At 45.8% G+C, this 22,032-nt stretch overlaps 1 protein-coding gene across 1 annotated transcript; it reads left to right on the forward strand.

Moving 5' to 3' along the window:
- Positions 1-896: 896 nt before the first annotated feature.
- KLHL28 (kelch like family member 28) lies at positions 897-15,558 on the forward strand. Its single transcript, XM_060788128.2, has 5 exons — positions 897-1,321; positions 4,241-5,139; positions 8,406-8,849; positions 10,641-10,849; positions 13,070-15,558. The coding sequence occupies exons 2-5, from the start codon at positions 4,241-4,243 to the stop codon at positions 13,231-13,233; spliced, it is 1,716 nt and encodes a 571-aa protein (XP_060644111.2). The 5' UTR covers positions 897-1,321; the 3' UTR covers positions 13,234-15,558.
- The last annotated feature ends 6,474 nt before the right edge of the window (positions 15,559-22,032 follow it).

Here is a 22,032-nt window from a genome sequence, read left to right on the forward strand (position 1 = left end):
CGCGGAACGGCGCCATCTTGGAAAGAGAGGAGGAAAGAATGCACAAGGGGCGGGGCCGAGGAGAGGTCTCCAAGGAAACGCGCCCCTGCCTGACCTTCCTCGGTTACTGCGCCTGCGCGGCTCGGCGCCATCTTGGAAGGGGAGGGGAAAAGAATGAAAAAGGGGCGGGGAAGAGGAGGGGTCTCCAAGGAAACGCGATCCTGCCTCAGCCTCTGTGGCTACTGCGCTTGCGCGGACTGGAAACATCTTGGAAAGGGAGGAGGAAAGAATAAAAGAGGGGCGGGGCCTAAGATGGTCTCCAAGGAAACGCGACCCTGCCTCATCTTTCGCGGCTACTGCGCCTGCGCGGCCCGGAGCCATTTTGGAAGGGTGGAGAAAAGAATGAAAAAGGGGCGGGGCCGAGGAAGGGTTTCCAAGGAAACGCCATCCTGCCTCATCCTTCGCTGCTATTGCGCTTGCGCGGCCAGGAGCCATCTTGGAAGGGTGGAGAAAGGAATAAAAAGGGGGCGGGGCTTAAGACGGTCTCCAAGGAAACGCGATCCTGCCTCATCCTCCGTGGCTACTGCGCTTGCGCGGCCCGGAACCATCTTGGAAGGGTGGAGAAAAGAATAAAAAGGGGGCGGGTCTTAATGCGGTCTCCTAGGAAACGCGACCTTGCCTCATCCTCCGCGGCTACTGCGCTTGCGCGGCCCGGAGCCATCTTGGAAAGGTGGAGAAAAGTGATCCTGCCTCATGCTCCGTGGCTACTGCGCCTGCGCGGTCAGGAGCCATCTTGGAAAGGGTGGAGCAAAGAATGAAAAAGGGGCGGGGCCGAAGACGGTCTCCAAGGAAACGCGACCTTGCTTCAGCCTCCGCGGCTACTGCGCTTGCGCGGCCCGACGCCATCTTGGAAGGGTGAAGAAAAGAATGAGGAACGGCATCTCCATGGAAACGCGACCTCCGCTACTGCGCCTGCGTGGTCCGGCGCCATTTTGGAAGGGGGACAGATCTCGATGACAGCGCTCCACTTCGGCTACTGCGCCTGCGCGGAAAAGGCAAAGCAGGATATCGAGACAGTCTCCGTATCTGGTGGCCGAGAGGAGGTCACGTGAGCCATCCAAGGCAGTGACGACACTTCCTGAGGGAGGAAGAACAGTTGGCGCAGCCGGAAGTGACGTCCGCGCTGTCATTTCGCTTCCTTCCTTCCTTCCTTCTCGCGGCGGCCGCCGGGCGCGGTGTTGTTGTGGATGTTGTGGTGATTGTGGTCGGCGCCTCAGAGAGAGAGAGAGAGAGGCGCCCCTCCCCTCCCCCACCGGAACCGGGCCGAGGCCACGTGACTCCGGTGAGTGACAGGCGGAAGAGGGGGAGGGGCGGGACTAAGGGCCAGAACAACAACAACAAGGAGGAGGGGGGGAGGGGGAGATGGCCCTGAGGGGGAATCCTGCTCACAGACCACAACAACAACAACTCTGATAGGAAGAGAAACTGCACCTGCTCTCATCAGTATTATACTGTTGTATTATTATAGTATAATATATTATGTTATTATATAAATTCCATGGACTCCAACGGAACAAAACAGCGCCTCTGCAATGTGACCTCCAAATCAATTGACAAGCACGAAAGAAGGAAGGCCTCCCAATTTCAACACCTTGAGTCTCCATAGACTGCCACATTATTTATTTATTTGCTCCATTTATATACCTCAAAGCGGTTTACAGTAGCAAAATTCAATGCCTGAACATCATCAAACAGATAAAAACAATTAAAAACCATAGCATTGATATACAAACATTAAAAAGTCAATACTACATAACTCATGGCGTCTCTTAGTTAAAATCAAGATCCAATCTCATCATTCAGTCGTTTCACGTTCCAATATTTGTTACACTGCCTTTTCAAATGCCTGCTCCAGGTCTTAATCTTCCTACGAAACGCTAATAGGGAGGGGGCCAATCTAATATCTCTGGGAAGGACGTTCCATAGCCAAGGGGCCACCACTGAGAAGGCCATGTCTCTCTTCCCAACCAAACATATTTGTGATGCAGGCAGGATTGAGAGCAGGGCCTCCCCAGACGATCTTAATGTCCTAGCTGGTTCATAGGAGGAGATACGTTCGGACAGGTAAGTTGGGCCAGAACCGTTTAGGGCAGGGGTCCTCAAACGTTTTAAACAGAGGGCCGGGTCCCAGTTCCTCAAACTGTTGGAGGGCCGGATTATAATTTGAAAAAAAACACACGAATGAATTCCTTTGCACACTATACATATCTTATTTGTAGTGCAAACATTTTAACAAATATAAACTACTTAGTATTTCAATTGAAAGTGTGGGCCTGTTTTTGGCTGATAAGATAGGATTGTTGTTATTGTTGTGTGCTTTCAACACTTAGGTTGACCCTGTGAGAATTGGATTTTAGAAAATGTGGCTTGTTGTGGACAGAAAGTGACATGGAATCTCCTGAACAGGAGCACAGACAGCAAAGGAAACCCCACAGGGGTTTTAACCCCTCCCTATGCTAAACAAAGCGTGTGTGTGTGTATATATATATATATATATGTGTGTGTGTGTGTGTGTGTGTGTGTGTGTGTGTATATATATTTACCCGGCCCTCACTCAGGTTTAACCATGTAAGATGGTGGCGGGATTCAGAGTGAACATGCAAGAAATGGAGATAACAATTCCTCAAAACACGAGGAAAAGGAGAAGGACAAAAATATCAGGATTTTCAGAAGAGATTAAAGTAAAATATCTGGGTATTGCATTTCCAGGTAAAATGTACCTTTATTCCAAAATAACTACAGTGAAATATGCAGGGAAATTGAACAGGACTTTCAAAGATGGAACCAATTGCAGCTTTCATTACTTGGGCATATTGCATCAATTAAAATGCATATCATACAAAATTTGCTGTTTGTGTTCCAAATTATCCCAGTAGTAGTAAATGTCAAGCTATTTAAGAACTGTCAGGAAAGATTTAACAGAAATTTAATATTACCATATTTATTGGTAGCAGTTGGAGGTGTACACCGTTGTGGGTGCATCTTGTATGTTTGCATATATTTCTCTCTGTATGTGTGTATGTATCTGTATGTATATTCGCACACAGCAGAAATATGGAGTCTGGGAATTCAGGGAGCTTGCTAGGGATTATAATGATGGATTTTTACTGTTATTTTTTTTTTGTTCTTATCCTCTTTCACATTCTTTATCCCTTATAATTCAAGAATCTAGAGCTCTGCAATGAAGGGAACTTGTCAGTTTCAATAATCAAATAATAATGATGATAATAATAATATAAGTATTACAGGTATTCTGATTATTCCTTCTCCCCTTTTCCTTTCTTCCCTTCCCAGAAATCTGCATCTCTCAAAGAGGCAGAACATGCCTGGGTTAAGAATGATAATAAATCATTATTGTTAATAATATTGCTATTGTTTCCCCTCCTTCTCTATAGTCCTTCACACATTAGGAATTCATATTGGTTGGAATCTACCAAAATCAGTCACTGTAAAGCAGCTGCTTCAGTCGCCATGTTTCAGATATCAGGTGAAAGAATAGGGGTCCTCAAACTAAGGCCAGGGGGCCGGATACGGCCCTCCAAGGTCATTTACCCGGCCCTCGCTCAGGGTCAACCTAAGTCTGAAACGACTTTGAAAACACACAACAACAACAACCCTATCTCATCAGCCAAAAGCAGGCCCACTACACAAATTGCACAAATTGGTCAGACGCTCACTCCGACCTGGGCTGGCTTCAAACTCAAGATCACTTTTGGTCAGAAGTGATCTTAATGCAGCTGACATTCAGCCAGTTGCGCCACAATCCCAGTGCAATACGAGGATTGAATGAAAAGTTATGCCTCTACCTTCGTAACTTCTCAACAGATGGCAGTACTGGTATGCAGCAGGTACTGGCTTGTTCAGTAGACTCTCCTTTACAGTTCCATTTTGTCAGGAAGCCTTAGCATTGAATGGTTTATTATTTATTTATTTACTTTATTTCTATACCGCTTTTCTCAGCCCTTAGGCGACTCAAAGCGGTTTACATAGTACAAATTATCACAAGACAGTATCATAGGCAAATTAAAACACATTATACATAACAGTCACTCCGACCCGGGCTTTCTTTGAACTCATGATCTTTCAGTCAATAGTGATCTTAATGCAGCTGACTACCAGCCAACTGCGCCAAGAGTCTAATTCCTCACGAAATCTGCTTGTGGCCTGAGCCTAGCTTCACTGTGTCTGCTCTCTCCTGCAGATGGACCGGTCGTCCCCAACGTACATGGTTGCCAACTTGACCCCTCTGCACTCGGAGCAGCTCCTGCAGGGCCTGAACCTCCTCCGGCAGCACCATGAGCTCTGCGACGTGGTCCTCCGGGTGGGAGACGTCAAGATCCACGCCCACAAAGTGGTTTTGGCCAGCATCAGCCCCTACTTCAAGGCCATGTTCAGCGGCAACCTCTCGGAGAAGGAGAACGCGGAGGTGGAGTTCCAGTGCGTGGCGGAGGCCGCCCTGCAGGCCATCGTGGAGTACGCCTACACGGGCACCGTCTTCATCTCGCAGGACACGGTGGAGTCCCTCCTGCCCGCGGCCAACCTGCTCCAGATCAAGCTGGTGCTGAAGGAGTGCTGCTCCTTCCTGGAGAGCCAGCTGGACCCCGGGAACTGCATCGGGATCTCCCGCTTCGCCGAGACCTACGGCTGCCACGACCTCTACCTGGCCGCCAGCAAGTACATCTGCCGGCACTTCGAGGAGGTCTGCCAGACGGAGGAGTTCTTTGAGCTGACCCACTCGGAGCTGGACGAGATCGTCTCCAACGACTGCCTGAACGTGGTCACCGAGGAGATGGTCTTCTACGCGCTGGAGTCCTGGGTCAAGTACGACGCGCCGGAGCGGCAGAAGTACCTGGCCCAGCTGCTCCACTGCGTGCGGCTGCCCCTGCTCAGCGTCAAGTTCCTCACCCGGCTCTACGAGGCCAACCACCTCATCCGCGACGACCACACCTGCAAGCATCTCCTCAACGAGGCCCTCAAGTACCACTTCATGCCCGAGCACCGCCTCTCCTACCAGACCGTGCTGACCACGCGCCCCCGCTGCCCACCCAAGGTCCTCTGCGCTGTCGGAGGGAAGGCCGGGCTCTTCGCCTGCCTGGAAAGGTGAGACTGGGAAGGGAGGGAGCCCCAGAAAGTAATGTTGGGCACTCTTCTTCAGCTAAAGCAGGCACTGGCAAACTTAGGCCCTCCCTCCAGGTGTTTTGGACTTCAACTCCCACAATTCCTGGCCTCAGGTCCCTTCCTTTTCCCCCTCAGCCGCTTAAGCGGCTGAGGGGGAAAAGGAAGAGGCCTGAGGCCAGGAATTGTGGGAGTTGAAGTCCAAAACACCCGGAAGGAGGGCCCAAGTTATCCCATGCCTGCTTTACAGGGTGGTTTGCATTGATAGAAAAATCAGTGAAAGATCTCAATTTCCCCATAGGATCATAACACTATATGTTTTGCAAAGATATAGAGAAGCAGAGCTAACACACTTGCATACCTAGGCAAGGTGTGACAATGCTGTAGTCCATCTGGAGGTGGGTCAAATTTTGATTGAAGCCCAGGTATGGATCCTTAAGATCCATTACTGGTTGAAATTGATTTTTTGCCCAGTCTTCCTGGCTCCCTTCATCTTTCTAGACAAGTTTCAGACAATATGGAAATGTATGTTGCTGGGAAGCTTGGAGTTTACACCTCAAGCTCTAATAACACTTGGTTACGACAATAAAATAATAACTAATAATAATAGAGTAAAATAATAAAAGTAATAACAAAAATGATAGAGCAAAACAATAAATGTAATAATATTTCCAGCATTATTTCCAATTTTAACTCTACATTTGGCCTTCCCACTGCTTTAATTATGTGTTGCTTTTTTGATAATGTTGTGTATTTTATTGTCTATGTTTTTTTTAATTGCTTGTATTGATGTTTTATTGCTTTCATTGTTGCGTTTGGTCTTGGCCTCATAAAAGCCGCACCGAGTCCCTTGGGGAGATGGTAGCAGGGTACAAATAAAGTTAATAATAATAATAATAATAGTAATAATAATAATAATGTAATAATAATGTAATAGTAACAATTAATAATAGTGTAAAATTATAAATGTAATAATAATAGAGTAAAATAATAAAAGTAATAACAAAAATGATAGAGCAAAACAATAAATGTAATAATATTTCCAGCATTATTTCCAATTTTAACTCTACATTTGGCCTTCCCACTGCTTTAATTATGTGTTGCTTTTTTGATAATGTTGTGTATTTTATTGTCTATGTTTTTTTTAATTGCTTGTATTGATGTTTTATTGCTTTCATTGTTGCGTTTGGTCTTGGCCTCATATAAGCCGCACCGAGTCCCTTGGGGAGATGGTAGCAGGGTACAAATAAAGTTAATAATAATAATAATAATAATAATAATAATAATAATAATGTAATAATAATGTAATAGTAACAGTTAATAATAGAGTAAAATTATAAATGTAATCATAATAGAGTAAAATAATAAAAGTAATAACAAAAATGATAGAGTAAAATAATAAATGTAATAATAATGTAATAGTAACAATAAATAATAAAGTAAAATAATAAATGTAGTAATAGTAATAGAGTAAAATAATAAAAGTAATAACAAAAATGATAGAGTAAAATAATAAATGTAATAATGGTGTAATAATAATGTAAGAGTAACAATAATAGAGTAAAATAATAAATGTAATAATAATGCAATAGTTATATAAATATTATATAAATAGTTATATATTTATATAGTTATATAAATATTATATAAATATAATAATGATAGAGTAAAATAATAAAAGTAATAACAAAAATGATAGAGTAAAATAATAATGTAATAATAATGCAATAGTAACAATAATAGAGTAAAATAATAAATATAATAATAGAGTAAAATAATAAAAGTAATAACAAAAATGATAGAGTAAAATAATAAATGTAATAATAATGCAATAGTAACAATAATAGAGTAAAATAATAAATATTATAATAATAATAGAGTAAAATAATAAAAGTAATAACAAAAATGATAGAGTAAAATAATAAATGTAATAATGTAATAATAACAATAAATAATAGAGTAAAATAATAAAAGTAATAACGAAATTGATAGACTAAATTAATAAATGTAATAATGTAATAAAAACAAATAATAGAGTAAAATAATAAATGTAATCATAATAGAGTAAAATAATAAAAGTAATAACAAAAATGATAGAGTAAAATAATAAATGTAATAATTTATTTATTTTATTTATTTACAGTACTTATATACCACTTTTCTCACCCCTGGGGGGACTCAAAGCAGTTTACAGATAAATAATGGCAAGATTATTTATAAATGTAATAAATAAATGTAATAATAATAAATACATTTATTAATAATGTAATAGCAACAATAAATAATAGAGTAAAATAATAAATGTAATAATAATGTAATAATAATAATAGAGTAAAATAATAAATGTAATAATAACAATAATGGAGCAAAATTATTTATTTGAAACATTTATATTCCGTCCTTCTCACCCCGAATGGGACTCAGGGTGAAGCACAACATATATATAGCAAGGATTCCATTCTTTGGAGCTACCTAAACATTAGGCCTCTTGTCGATTTTGGCTAATCTCCAGCTGCCAACTCCGCTTATCTGACTCCTCATTAACTTTCCCAGGTGCCAGACTGTTTTCCAAACTAGATTCTGGAGAGCTCACAGGAGGAGGGAGTATATCTTCCTCCCTTCCTTCCTGTCCTTTGCACTGAAGCCTCTGTCAGTGTCTGCATGAAACTTATTGTCCAAAGTGTCTCTATCTTGCACCTCAGAGTCAGTCCCAGCATCCCACACATCAGAAGCAACAGGGGACTGATTTCTCTCCTGTTTACCCACATAAGACACGGAAACACCAGGAGATTGAAACACAATCACAGGTTCAATCACAGGCTCAGGTTCAATCACAGGCTGAGTCCCAACAACTCCCAGAAATCCCAACCATTTTACCAGCTGTTAGGATTTCTGGGAGTTGAAGGCAAAAATATCTGGGTACCCACAGGTTGAGAACCACTGCTAATAGTGGCCAGGGATCCATCAATCACTAATAAAGTGGCTAGGTTTTGTGCAGCAAAATGTAGATCATGGATTATTTTACTGGCTCAAATTTTAACTTACTCATTTTCTTACTCGTGGACTTTCTGCATTTAATGCTGTGAATTTTTGGTTTTAATGTTGACGCTTAAAAAAACCCTCTTTTAATGTTATAAAGTGTTATACCCTTGGTCCGTGATGGTAACAATGGAATTCATTCCTTCAGAGCATGTATCTGAGAGCAGCATTCCTTGCTTGACGGTTTTGTGCCTTGTGCCTCCCTTTCCCAGCGTGGAGATGTACTTCCCCCAGAACGACTCCTGGATCGGCCTGGCCCCCCTCAGCGCCCCCCGCTACGAGTTCGGGGTGTGCGTCCTGGACCAGAAGGTCTACGTGATCGGGGGCATCGCCACCCACATGTGCCAGGGCATCAACTACCGGAAGCACGAGAGCTCCGTGGAGTGCTGGGACCCGGACACCAACACCTGGTCCCCCGTGCAGAGCATGAGCGACAGCCGCAGCACCCTGGGCGTGGCCGTCCTCTCGCGGGAGATCTACGCCCTGGGCGGCTACGACGGGCAGTCCTACCTGCAGTCCGTGGAGAAGTACATCCCGAAGGTCAAGGAGTGGCAGCCCGTGGCGCCCATGAGCAAGACCCGGAGCTGCTTCGCCGCCGCCGTCCTGGACGGCATGATCTATGCCATTGGTGGCTATGGGCCCGCTCACATGAATAGGTGGGTGGGTGCGGTGCCCTTTATGGGGCCTGGAGGGTGGGAATAAAAATAAGGAGTAAAATAGGAGTAATAATGAGTAAAACAAAAGTAGCGGAGAAACAAAAATGCTTACTTTTTGTTTCCTCTTGTGCGCATAAGCTTCAAGATCACACAGGAAATTACTGCCTAATTCAGACAATGAACCTGCATATGAGTGGTTCACATGATGTATTGATGTAAGTGTTTTGTGTGTCAGAGTGTTTGTTTATACAAAAATGAACTAGCAATTTCCCTATGTTACTGGGAAAATATAATGCTACTGATACTAGATATCAGGGTGGGTTTACCTGGATTAAAGGCATGTGATGTTGCCAATTCCTTAAAAGTTTTTATTTTATTTCGTGTCAGGGCAGCCAGTAAATTATATTACATTTCTCACAGAACAAAGCAAACAAACAGACAAAATACAAAATTTGTGAGTTTGGTAGTTGATTAAATGTCCTTTGACCAGTCTCTGGCCCCTTGGAGTGCCTCTGGTGTTGCCACAAGAAGGTCCTCCATGGCGCATGTGGCAGGGCTCAGGTTGCATTGCAGCAGGTGGTCAGTGGCTTGCTCTTCTCCGCACTCGCATGTCGTGGATTCCACTTTGTGCCCCCATTTCTTAAGGTTGGCTCTGCATCTCGTGGTGCCAAAGTGCCTTCAGCTTCTGTTCTACCATCTCAAAGCTCCCTGCTTGAGCAGTGATGGCACGATCATCAGCATAGATGAAACTCTCTGTCCCTTCTGGCAGTGGCTGGTCATTTGTGTAGGTGTTGACCATGGATGGAGCAAGCACGCTCCCCTGAGGCAGGCCGTTCTTCTCTTTCCGCCATCTGCTTCTCTGGCCCTGGGACTCAATAAAAAAGCTCCTGTTTTGTAGCAGGTTTCCTATGAGGCGGGTGAGGTGGTCGTCCTTTGTGATATTATACATTTTTCTCAGGAGGAGGTGGTGGTTCACAGTATCATAGGCTGCTGACAGGTCTATGAAGACAGCTCCTGTGATCTGCTGCCTTTCAAAGCCATCTTCGATGTGCTGAGTCAGATTCAGCACTTGCAATGTGCAGCTTTTGCCTTTCCTGAAGCCAGCTTGCTATGGGATCAGACAAGGGTCTATTTTTTCCGTATTTTTCCATATTTTTTCCTTAGAAGTGCAAGCCAGTAAAGGTGGTGATTGGCACGCTGGGTGTAGTGTCTAGAGACCTTGGCCTGCACTTAAACACAATTGGTGCTGACAAAATTACCACCTGTCAGCTGCTAATGGCCACCTTACTGGGATCTGCACGCATTATTCGCTGATACATCACACAGTCCTAGACATTTGGTCAGGCTGTAGGCTGTATATCTCCCCAGCCAAGCCGTAGAAGACGAAGCTTTCTACAGGAGCTCTTGGTATTATGTCCTGCATGAAAGGCTTCTCTGTGTGGACTGACCTCAAAATGGCTCCTATTCCCTCTAAAACCCAAAAAGGGGGCGGGACCAGGGAACCTAACTATAATTGACAAGTGGCTTGCCCTATGATTGCAGCCAAAAGAAGCCACCTATCTGCAGAGTCCCTGAAACTTAGGACTGCAACAAACATTAAATGCAAAGCAAACAAAATTGGAGCTCCTGGTACAGTTGTACCTGCACAATAAGCATGAATAAATTTCCAAGGATCTCTAGTGAGTGCCTTTACATGCTCTCAGGGTTCTGCCATCATGATGCCCTGATCCCATTTCTCTCTCTCTCTTTCTCTTTCTCTCTCTCTCTCTGTTTGCTTTCCTGGCCTTTCAGCGTGGAGCGTTACGACCCGGGCAAGGACTCCTGGGAGGCGGTGGCCCCGATGGCCGACAAGAGGATCAACTTTGGCCTGGGGGTGGCGCTGGGCTTCATCTTTGTGGTCGGGGGCCACAACGGGGTCTCCCACCTCTCCAGCATCGAGCGCTACGACCCCCACCAGAACCAGTGGACCGTCTGCCGGCCCATGAAGGAGCCCAGGACAGGTGAGGGGGGGCCGCCCCGCATTGGGACTGGCCATCCAGGATACAGGGGTGGGGGGGTCGAGGTCCCCCTTGCACAACGCTGCAGCCTTCTAGCTTCTCTTGTAAACACACACATACATATCCACTAGCATGTTTCTTTCTTTCACCCTCTATTCATGCCTATTCAAATTCTGCACCACTGCTGGTCCCAGCCGACCTCCAGCTGGAGCGCTCACGGGCCAGGGCTTCCCAGTTCTCAGTGTCTATGCCACAGTTTTCAAGGTTGGCTTTGAGCCCATCTCTAAATCTATTTTCCTGTCCTCCAACATTCTGTTTCCCGTTCTTGAGTCCGGAGTAGAGCAACTTTGGGAGACTGCTTTCCGGACAACATAAAGCATAAAAATAAAACATCAATAAATACAATAACATTTATATTAAAACCTGCCAATTAGATTTAAAAATAGTCATTAAAATCACGCCATCCAAAATCAAGTCTGTAGGCATTCCATTGGTCTGTTCACTATTCCTTACTATCTTATTGCACTATGGGATTTGCTGTCCGAAAGCTTGGTCACATCACCACGTTTTTACTTTCTTCCCTGAATGTCAGGAGGGAGGGGGCTAACTTGATTTCACTGAGCAGGGAGTTCCATAGCCAGGAGGCCACCACTGAAAAGGCCGAGTCCCTTGTCCCCACTAATATATATTACCATTATATTGTAATATTATTAGTAATATAACATGTAATATCATATTATTATTAGTAGTAGTACTATATTGCATTATATTACAATATGTGGTTTTGTGCATGCATTGTAATGTATTTTTATGTTTTGGCTTTTTAAGTCTCTTCCACTATGTTTTTCAGTGTTTTTATGAGTGATGGTCACTTATTGGTCTGTTAGGGGTGTAGTGTCCAAATTTGGTGTCAACCGGTCCAGTGGTTTTTGAGTTATGTTAATCCCACTAACGAACATTACATTTTTATTTATATAGATTACTATCTGTCCCCTGCCACGTGTTGCTGTGGCCCAGTCTGTTGATCTGGAAAATAAAATCATGAGAAAGTGTTGGTTTCTAATCTATGTAATGTCTTAATGTTTGTGGGTAAACAGTATTTCTTGCTGTTTCTTTGTCAGTGTTGATGTGGAGAGTGTCTGGTTTGCCTACTCTGGAACATGCAACGTATCATTGTCCTTCTTTAAGGGTCCCTTTCAAATCTATGATACTATATCTCTCTGTGTGTGAATCATATCTATCTATCTCTATGGCTGGATGGCTCTTTGTCGGGAGGGCTTTGATTATGTTTTCTTGCCCTGGTGAAGGGAGTTGGACTGGATGACCTTAAGTATTTTCTGTTGGTCATGAAGGTTCTGTGTGGGAAGTTTGCCCCAATTCTGTCGTACGTGGGGTTCAGAATGCTCTTTGATTGTAGGTGAACTGTGAATCCCAGTGACTACAACTCCCAAATGTCAAGGTCTATTTCCCCCAAACTCCACCAGTATTCGCATTTGGGCATATTGAGTGCTTGTGCCAAGTTTAGTCCAGATCCATCATTGTTTGAGTCCACAGTGCTCTCCGGATGTAGGTGAACTACAAGTCCCAAACTCAAGGTCAATGCCCACGAAACCCTTCCAGTATTTTCTGTTGGTCATGGGAGGCCTGTGTGCCAAGTTTGGTTCAATTCCACCATTGATAGAGTTCAGAATGCTCTTCGATTGTAGGTGAACTGTGAATCCCAGCGACTACAACTCCCAAATGACAAAATCAAAAATTTTTGAGTGATGGTCACTCCTTGTCTTATGAGACGTTTTGTTGCCAAATTTGGTGTGATTTCGTTCATTGGTTCTTTTGTTTTTAAGGTACTCATTATGCACAGAGCATTTTTATATATATAGATATATTATATTATATTATATTATATTCTTAGCACAGGATAGAAGATGGAACTGTCTTCTACCCTCTGGCCCCCCTCTCTCTTCACTCTGGCCCCGAGCAGCAGTTGTATGCTTTCCCAGTTAGAAATCTGGCTGCCGTCCATTGGACCGCTTGAAGCTTCTGAACAGTCTTCAAAGACAACCCCACGGCCATTAGGAATTGTGGATATTGAAGTCCAAAACACCCAGCGGGAGGGCCAAAGTTTGCCTATGCCTGGTTTAGGGAGACTAATGACCCATAGAAGGCATGGATCTGCGTTTTCTCTCAAGCATTCAACATAATACGCTTCCCGCTTTTCCGCAGGAGTCAGCGCGGCGGTCATCGACACGTACCTGTACGTAGTGGGCGGCCACTCGGGCTCCTCGTACCTGAACACGGTCCAGAAGTACGACCCCATCTCGGACGGCTGGGTGAACACGGCCGGGATGATGTACTGCCGCTGCAACTTCGGCTTGACCGCCCTTTGAGGAGGGGAGGAGAGGAAGCGATTGGGGGGCTCGGCCGTCCGTCCGTCGTCCGTCTGCCCATCCATCCCGCGGGAGGCTCCTCGGGGAAGGGCATCGGGGCACGGAGAGCGGTCCCTGGGTCGCGACAGATCCCGCCTTCGGGCCGGTTCAGGAAGGACGCGCGAAGGGCAGGACCTCTCCGGCACAGCAGGGCTTCGGGCCCTTTCCTCCTCCAATTCCTCCTTCTACCCCATACCTAGAAGAAGACGTGGGGCCCTTCGAAGGGGTCTTTCCCACAAACGCAGTCTCTGGAGAGACCGTCGTGGCTTTGCAGGCTTTTTTGGTGAACAGTTCATTAACCGAAAGAGCTGCATTCTGTAAATACGAACCAGGTATGGACCAACTTGGGTCCTCCTTCGAGGTGTTTTGGACTTCAACTCCCACAATTCCTGGCCTCAGGCCCTTTCCTTTTCCCCCTCCGCCGCTTAAGCGGCGGAGGGGGAAAAGGAAGGGGCCTGAGGCCAGGAATTGTGGGAGTTGAAGTCCAAAACACCTCGAGGGAGGACCCCAAACGCCATAAACCTATTTTGCCTGCATCATATTCACTCTCATCCCTTTGTTTGGGTGGGAATTTTGAGGATTATTAGGAACGGAATGACTTGCTTTTAGGTTGGCACGCTTGTTGTTGTTTACCGTCGTTATTATTTATGGGTAGAGCGCCCTCAGTGCACAAAATGCCTTTCTGCCCCCGTCCCCTTCGGACCCTTGCCACTCCATAACCGCCCTTCTCTGTCCGAACGGGGAAATCCACATCGCGGAAGAGAAGAAGCAATCCCTGGACAGTGGCGGGATTCTGGATTCTCCTTTCGGCGCATTTCCCGGAAGGATGCTCCGGTTTCAGAGCCTTTCGCCCACCTCTCTGCATCCAAATAGGGAGTGAATGCACCGCCGAAGCCTCCAGAGCGTCCTGGTGTAAACATGGTGCTAAATCAACCCAAACATACGGAAGGAAGGCCGTTTGGAGGTCGAGAGAGCCTTGACCTTCAAAGGAATGGGAAAGGACCCCTTGCGCTGTCTCTCTCTACGTAGTGAATGTTCCCGTCCACAAATATGGATCTCCCCGCATCACGGTTTCCTTTCCTGTTCATCTGTGCCTGACGGACCTTTAACTCTTTGAGGTCCTTTGTAGGATTTGCTCACCTGGAGAAATCCAGCTTCGGCAGAGCCTTAACGGAGGCATATGACTTCCCTCTAGCTTCTTATTTCCTTCCAAGTAGCATGAGCAGTGGCCATTTATGTAACCCCTTGGGAACGAAATCAACAGTTCCCTCCTTGTATTGTCGAAGGCTTTCATGGCCGGAATCACTGGGTTGTTGTAGTTTTTTTCGGGCTATATGGTCATATTCTAGAGGCATTCTCTCCTGACGTTTCGCCTGCATCTATGGCAAGCATCCTCAGAGGTAGTGAGGTCTGCTGGAAGTAGGAAAGTGGGTTTATATATCTGTGGAATGACCAGGGTGGGACAAAGGACTCTTGTCTGTTGGAGCTAGGTGTGAATGTTTCAGCTGATCACCTTGATTAGCATTTGATTGCCTGGCAGTGCCTGGAGCAATCTTTTGTTGTATATGGCCATATTCTAGAGGCATTCTCTCCTGACATTTCGCCTGCATCTATGGCAAGCATCCTCAGAGGTAGTGAGGTCTGTTGGAACTAAGAAAAAGGGTTTATATATCTGTGGAATGACTAGGGTGGGACAAAGGACTCTTGTCTGCTGGAGCTAGGTGTGAATGTTTCAGCTGATCACCTTGATTAGCATTTGATTGCCTGGCAGTGCCTGGAGCAATCTTTTGTTGTATATGGCCATATTCTAGAGGCATTCTCTCCTGACATTTCACCTGCATCTATGGCAAGCATCCTCAGAGGTAGTGAGGTCTGTTGGAACTAGGAAAATGGGTTTATATATCTGTGGAATGACCAGGGTGGGACAAAGGACTCTTGTCTGCTGGAGCTAGGTGTGAATGTTTCAGCTGACCACCTTGATTAGCATATAATGGTCTGGCAGTGCCTGGAGCAAACTTTTGTTGAGAGGTGATTAGATGTCCCTGATTGTTTCCTCTCTGTTGTTTTGCTGACACAGGATGTCTGACACAGATGTGGGCGAAATGTCAGGAGAGAATGCTTCTGGAACATGGCCAGACAGCCCCAAAAACTCACAGCGACCCAATTACGGATTTGTTTTGCTGTGTTTGCCCCCTCCTCTTCCTCTCCCTGTCTTCCCTGCTCCTCCCCTTGCACACACACGTTTTCTGTATTTACAAACATGCAATAATACTGGTGTGTGTTTTATTTCAGCCTTTGATATGACTGAGAGCAGGCAGAGCTGAGGTTGGGAACCAATGGTTCCTTTTCCTTGTTGTGACGAAGCTGCAAGCTCTCTTCCCTTCTCCTCTTCTCCTCCTCCTCTTCTTCCATTAGTTCATATTGTGACTCCCGAGGGAGCGCACTCTCTCCTTCAATTCTGTTTCCAAAAAGAGTTGCACCACGTCTCTCGCCAACGTGTGAACATACCACGTATTCCCAAAGCACTGCTGGGTTTTCAAGCAACTTAACGACAAAGCAATTGCGTCCGCTGCCGAGAGGTTTGCCGGTCTTTCTTTACGCAGCAATAACGGCCCGGTGCAACCTTCCGCAGTGACCTTTCGTGTGCAGAATTGCGCATTTGCTACCCATGCTCTATTCCGCCTTGGTTAGACCACATCTGGAATATTGTGTCCAATTCTGGGCACCACAATTCAAGAGAGATATTGACAAGCTGGAATGTGTCCAGAGGAGGGCGACTCAAATGATCAAGGGTCTGGAGAACAAGCCCTATGAGGAGCGGCTTAGGGAACTGGGCATGTTTAGCCTGAAGAAGAGAAGGCTGAGAGGAGATATGATAGCCATGTATAAATATGTGAGAGGAAGCCACAGGGAGGAGGAGGGAGCAAGCTTGTTTTCTGCTTCCCTGGAGACTAGGACGCAATGGAGCGATGGCTTCAAACTACAAGAAAGGAGATTCCATCTGAACATTAGGAAGAACTTCCTGACTGTGAGAGCCGTTCAGCAGTGGAACTCTCTGCCCCAGAGGGAGTGTGGTGGAGGCTCCTTCTTTGGAAGCTTTTAAGCAGAGGCTGGATGGCCATCTGTCAGGGGTGATTTGAATGCAATATTCCTGCTTCTTGGCAGAATGGGGGTGGACTGGATGGCCCATGAGGTCTCTTCCAACTCTTTGATTTTATGATTCTATGATTTGCTTCAGGTGGGTCTCCCTTGGCTGACCGTCACCTCGGACTGAAGCAACTAAGGGGGGCATCGGAGTGCAAGGCCTCTCTGTCTCTGTGTCCTGCTTCATCTCAGTGGGTTCACTCACAATGCATTGTCTGCAAAAGCTTTGAATGTTGTGACCTTTCAGGGGCAAGGGGGCTGGGCACAGGATTGTGGGGCAAAGGAAAGAGTGTTGAATTGGAGAGAGAGAAGGAAACAAGGGTGCAAAAGTTGGAAAGAGGAAGGAGGAGAAAGGGCTGTTGCAGAGAAAACTCTTGAGAAGCTCATTAGGCTTCTTCTTTGGTTGTTTGCTGGGTCTCAAAACGTCCCAGAGCCACATTTTTAAAGTCCAGATCTTCACCGGGTTTGCTCTTCTGAAAATGGGGAATGGGCCACCCCTTGGGATAGTCCTCCTACCACCATTACAAAGATTGTATTGTCGAAGGCTTTCATGGCCGGAATCACTGGGTTGTTGTAGGTTTTTGGGGAGTTATATGGCCATGTTCTAGAGGCATTCTCTCCTGACGTTTCGCCTGCATCTATGGCAAGCATCCTCAGAGGTAGTGAGGTCTGTTGGAACTAGGAAAATGGGGTTTATATATCTGTGGAATGACCAGGGTGGGACAAAGGACTCTTGTCTGTTGGAGCTAGGTGTGAATGTTTCAACTGACCACTTTGATTAGCATTTGATGGCCTAGCTCCAACAGACAAGAGTTCACACCTAGCTCCAACAGACAAGAGTTCTTTGTTCCACCCCAGCCATTCCACAGATATATAAACCCATTTTCCTAGTTCCAACAGACCTCACTACCTCTGAGGATGCTTGCCATAGATGCAGGCGAAACGTCAGGAGAGAATGCCTCTAGAACAGTGTTTCTCAACCTGGGGTCCCCAGATGTTTTTGGCCTACAACTCCCAGAAATCTCAGCCAGTTTATCAGCTGTTAGGATTTCTGGGAGTTGTAGGCCCAAAATATCTGGGGACCCCAGGTTGAGAACCACTGCTCTAGAACATGGCCGTGTTTCCCAGAGCCACATTTTTGAAGTCCTGATCTTGACAGGGTTTGCTCTTCTGAAAATGAGGAATGAGCAACTCCTTGGGATAGTCCTCCTAGCCACCATTGCAAAGATTGTTTTGACTGAGGATGTTTTCAGGGCGATCTTTGTGCAACGCAGTCAAGGTAAGTGTTGGGTGTATCGGTTCGTTTTCACGGAGGGTCACTTGACCCTGAAAAGGTGCAAGGAATGGAAAGGAAGGACGTTCATCTCAAATCCGTTTATTTTGGTCCCAACCAGAATCGGTTCCTTGTAAAGTCCTCCAGCGAAGGGGAGGAGAGGCTTTTGGAGGGATGATCACCCAGCTGGACCAAAACAACCCAAAACTTGGTATTCAGAGTAAGCACTTTAGAGCTTTGGTTAGTTGGTTGGTTGGTGAAAAATCTGTGGAAGTTGGGCAGGATTGTCTCTTGGGAAGTGTCTCCAAATCAGGAAGTTCTCCACCCTCATTCCAGGAGATGAGGCTCTGTCCCTTCCTTGGCAGCAACATGGAAACCCTTTCATTCATGCCATTGAATGGAACTCACTGGGGAGAGAACTTGAAGGACGTTTCCTCCATTCTGGGGGTGCAAAATGGGGAAAGATGGGCCAACGGTTGCCCAGGCTTAAGGGTGCGTTTTTGTGGTGTCAACAAACTGTCCCAATGGGCAGCAAGCCACCTGTCGCACTGCCCAAGAGAGAACCTTATACCTCTTTCCGCCGCTTTGCTTTGATGTATTGTCGAAAGCTTTCATAGCTGGAATCCCTGGGTTGTTATATGTTTTTCGGACTATGTGGCCATGTTCTAGAAGCATTCTCTCCTGGTGTTTCACCTGCATCTGTGGCAGGCATTGTTGGGGGTTCAGCCTGTGATTGTGTTTCAGGATCAGGGTTATTTGGATGTGGAAAGTGATGCCAATGAATTTCAAGATGGCAATGGTTTGGTCAAGGATACGGATGCAGAGAAGGACCAGGAGACCCCCCGTGCAACGTGTAGTTTTCCATGAGAATGTCCCTGAAGAGTGTGGGGAGGATGTTGTGCTCCCTGAATTGTTACCAGAGAGTTTCCAGGATGTTGGGCTTGAAAACAACTCGGCACCTGGCCCAGCTGGAAAACTGAATGAGCAAATAGATAGGAGGCAGGAGATTAGTCAAAACAGCCTGTGATTGTGTTTCAGGATCAGGGTGCTTTGGATGTGGGAAGTGATGCCAATGAATTTCAAGATGGCAATGGTTTGGTCAAGGATACGGATGCAGAGAAGGTCCAAGAGACCCCTGTGCAAAGTGTAGTTTCCCATGAGAATGTCCCTGAAGGGTGTGGAGAGGATGGTGTGCTGTCTGAATTGTTACCAGAGAGTTCCCATGATAGTTGCCGAAATTAATGAACAAATAGATAGACGGGAGGAGATCAGTCAAAACAGTAGAGCCGAACAGTGGCTTCGGCGTTCTGCCAGGCTCTGAGAGAAAAAGATAAGACATTCTCAGCTAAAACTAAACTGAATTGCTACAAGAGAGTTGCTAGGATTTGGGGCTTGAAAACAACTCGGCACCTGGACCAGCTGTAAAACTTAATGAGCAAATAGATAGGACGCAGGAGATTAGTCAAAGCAAGCAGACCAAACAGTGGCAAGCATCCTCAGAGGTTGTGAGCCTCAGGCCCCTTCCTTTTCCCCCTCAGCCGCTTAAGCGGCTGAGGGGGAAAAGAAAAGGGCCTGAGGCTCACAACCTCTGAGGATGCTTGCCATAGATGCAGGCGAAATGTCAGAAGAGAATGCTTCAAGAACATGGCCATATAGCCCGAAAAAACTACAACAAACCAGCTTTGAGTTGGTCTGCTTGGCTCCTCACCAAGGTTGACCCCTCTGTTTCTCCTTTGAAGCCTCTTCTCGTTCTCTTTCTTATCCCTTCTCTCTCTTCTCCTCCAATTTTTCTTCTTCTACTTCCTTTCTGCCTCCTTCCCCTTTTCCTTCCACAATTTCTTTCTGCAGCCTGCCTTAAAACCCAATTTTCTGAATCCAGAACTAGTGAGGACCTTCATTGTTGCTCTGAATGCAAGGCTAGATTGATCTCTGCTGGGCTTCGAACCCCTTCTTTGCACCGGCTCTTTCCCCCCTCCAAATAGAGAAATTCGATCGAGGCTTACCTGTCAGACCCTCCAGCTTCGCTTTGCCACCCTTTTCTGCCTCTTTGGGTGCATCCACACTGTGAGATCAGTGTTTTGGGCTCGACTTTATGTGCTGTGGCTCAAAGCTGTGGGAATCATAGGTGTTGATGGTTGCTGAAGGCTAGAAGACTTTGGGAAACTCCAGCTCCCCTGATTCGACAGCATTGAGCCACGGCAGCTAAAGGAGCGCCCAACTGCATCAGTCCCACAGTGTGGATGCTTGCACACTTTGTGACTTCCTGACTCTGTCATCATCATCATCATCACCCCGAGGGTGGCATTCAAGTTGAGAAGGGAGAGGGGGGATAACTCGCCAACGTCTTACCCGTTCCCGTCGGCTAATTGTGAAGACGCTCTGTCATCGTTGGAAGGCGCTCTCATTTTGAATGTGCAATGTTTAATAAAATAAATCCATGAACAGATGGCGTTTGGCTGGATCTTTTACCCCCACCCCACCTCATCCTTCCCCTCCTCTTTATGATTCTGGGTAGTCATGGGCCCGAAATTCATCTCATCCGTTTGATTTGTGTTTCTGTTTTGTTCCGTCCATTTGGATGGCACAGAACGGGAAGGCTTCTCCTGCAACCGAAACAAACTCAATACGAATGACCCTTCCCTCATACCCTGCCTTGGCTAAAAAACCTTGGGCACATCTACACTGCAGAGTTAACGCAGTTTGACACCACTTCCACTGTTCTGGCTAAATGACATAATAATAATAATAATAATAATAATAATAATAATAATGGTTTTGGGTGTCAGATAAGCCTTGGGCGCATCTACACCGCAGAGTTAATGCAGTTTGACACCACTTCCACTGTTCTGCCTAAATGACAAAATAATAATAATAATAATAATAATAATAATAATAATAATAATGGTTTGGGGTGCCAGATAAGCCTTGGGCGCATCTACACTGCAGAGTTAACGCAGTTTGAAACCACTTCCACTGCCTTGGCTAAAAAAAACCTTGGGCATATCTACATTGCAAAGTTAACGCAGTTTGACACCACTTCCACTGTTCTGGCTAAATGACAAAATAATAATAATAATAATAATAATAATAATAATAATAATAATAATTGTTTTGGGCGCCAAATATGCCTTGGGTGCTTCTACACTGCAGAGTTAACACAGTTTGACACCACTTCCACTGCCTTGGCTAAAAAACCTTGGGCACATCTACACTGCAGAGTTAACGCAGTTTGAAACCACTTCCACTGTTCTGGCTAAATGACAAAATAATAATAATAATAATAATAATTGTTTTGGGCGCCAAATATGCCTTGGGCGCTTCTACACTGCAGAGTTAATGCAGTTTGATACCACTTCCACTGCCTTGGCTAAAAAAACCTTGGGCACATCTACACTGCAGAGTTAACTCAGTTTGACACCACTTCCACTGTTCTGGCTAAATGACAAAATAATAATAATAATAATAATAATAATTGTTTTGGGCGCCAAATATGCCTTGGGCGCTTCTACACTGCAGAGTTAACGCAGTTTGATACCACTTCCACTGCCTTGGCTAAAAAACCTTGGGCATATCTACATTGCAAAGTTAACGCAGTTTGATACCACTTCCAATGTCCTAGCTAAATGAACAATAATAATAATAATAATAATGGCGGCTCTGCTGCATCCATTCTGTGCCAGATTTGGGTGCCAGATAAGCCTTGGGCGCATCCACACTGCAGAGTTAACGCAGTTTGACACCACTTCCACTGCCTTGGCTAAAAAACCTTGGGCACATATACATTGCAGAGTTAACGCAGTTTGATACCACTTCCAATGTCCTAGCTAAATGAACAAATATAATAATAATAATAATAATAATAATAATAATGGCTTGGGCGGCAGATAAGCCTTGGGTGCATCTACACTGAAGGTTTAACTCAGTTTGAAACCACTTCCACTGCCTTGGCTAAAAGACCTTTGGAAGGAAGCCTTGAGCCAGGAAATTTGCATTAACAGCAGCGGCGAAGAGCGATTGGATGCGCCCGAGACACTCTCCTCCAATCGCCGCCTTCGTGGGCGTGGCCAGGCGAGGAACGCCAGGAAATTTGCATTCACAGCAGCGGCGAGGAGCGATTGGATGCACCCGAGACGCTCTCCTCCAATCGCCGCCTTCGTGGGCGTGGCCAGGCGAGGAACGCCAGGAAATTTGCATTCACAGCAGCGGCGAAGAGCGATTGGATGCGCCCTGGACGCTCTCCTCCAATCGCCGCCTTCGTGGGCGTGGCCAGGCGAGTCCCGTTCCTCCAGGAAAGGGGGAACAGGAGTGCGCCTGCGCAGCGCGGCTAGCCCCGCCCCTTTCCG

Source organism: Anolis sagrei, chromosome 1 (assembly GCF_037176765.1).
Source record: "Anolis sagrei isolate rAnoSag1 chromosome 1, rAnoSag1.mat, whole genome shotgun sequence".
Lineage (NCBI taxonomy): Eukaryota > Metazoa > Chordata > Lepidosauria > Squamata > Dactyloidae > Anolis > Anolis sagrei.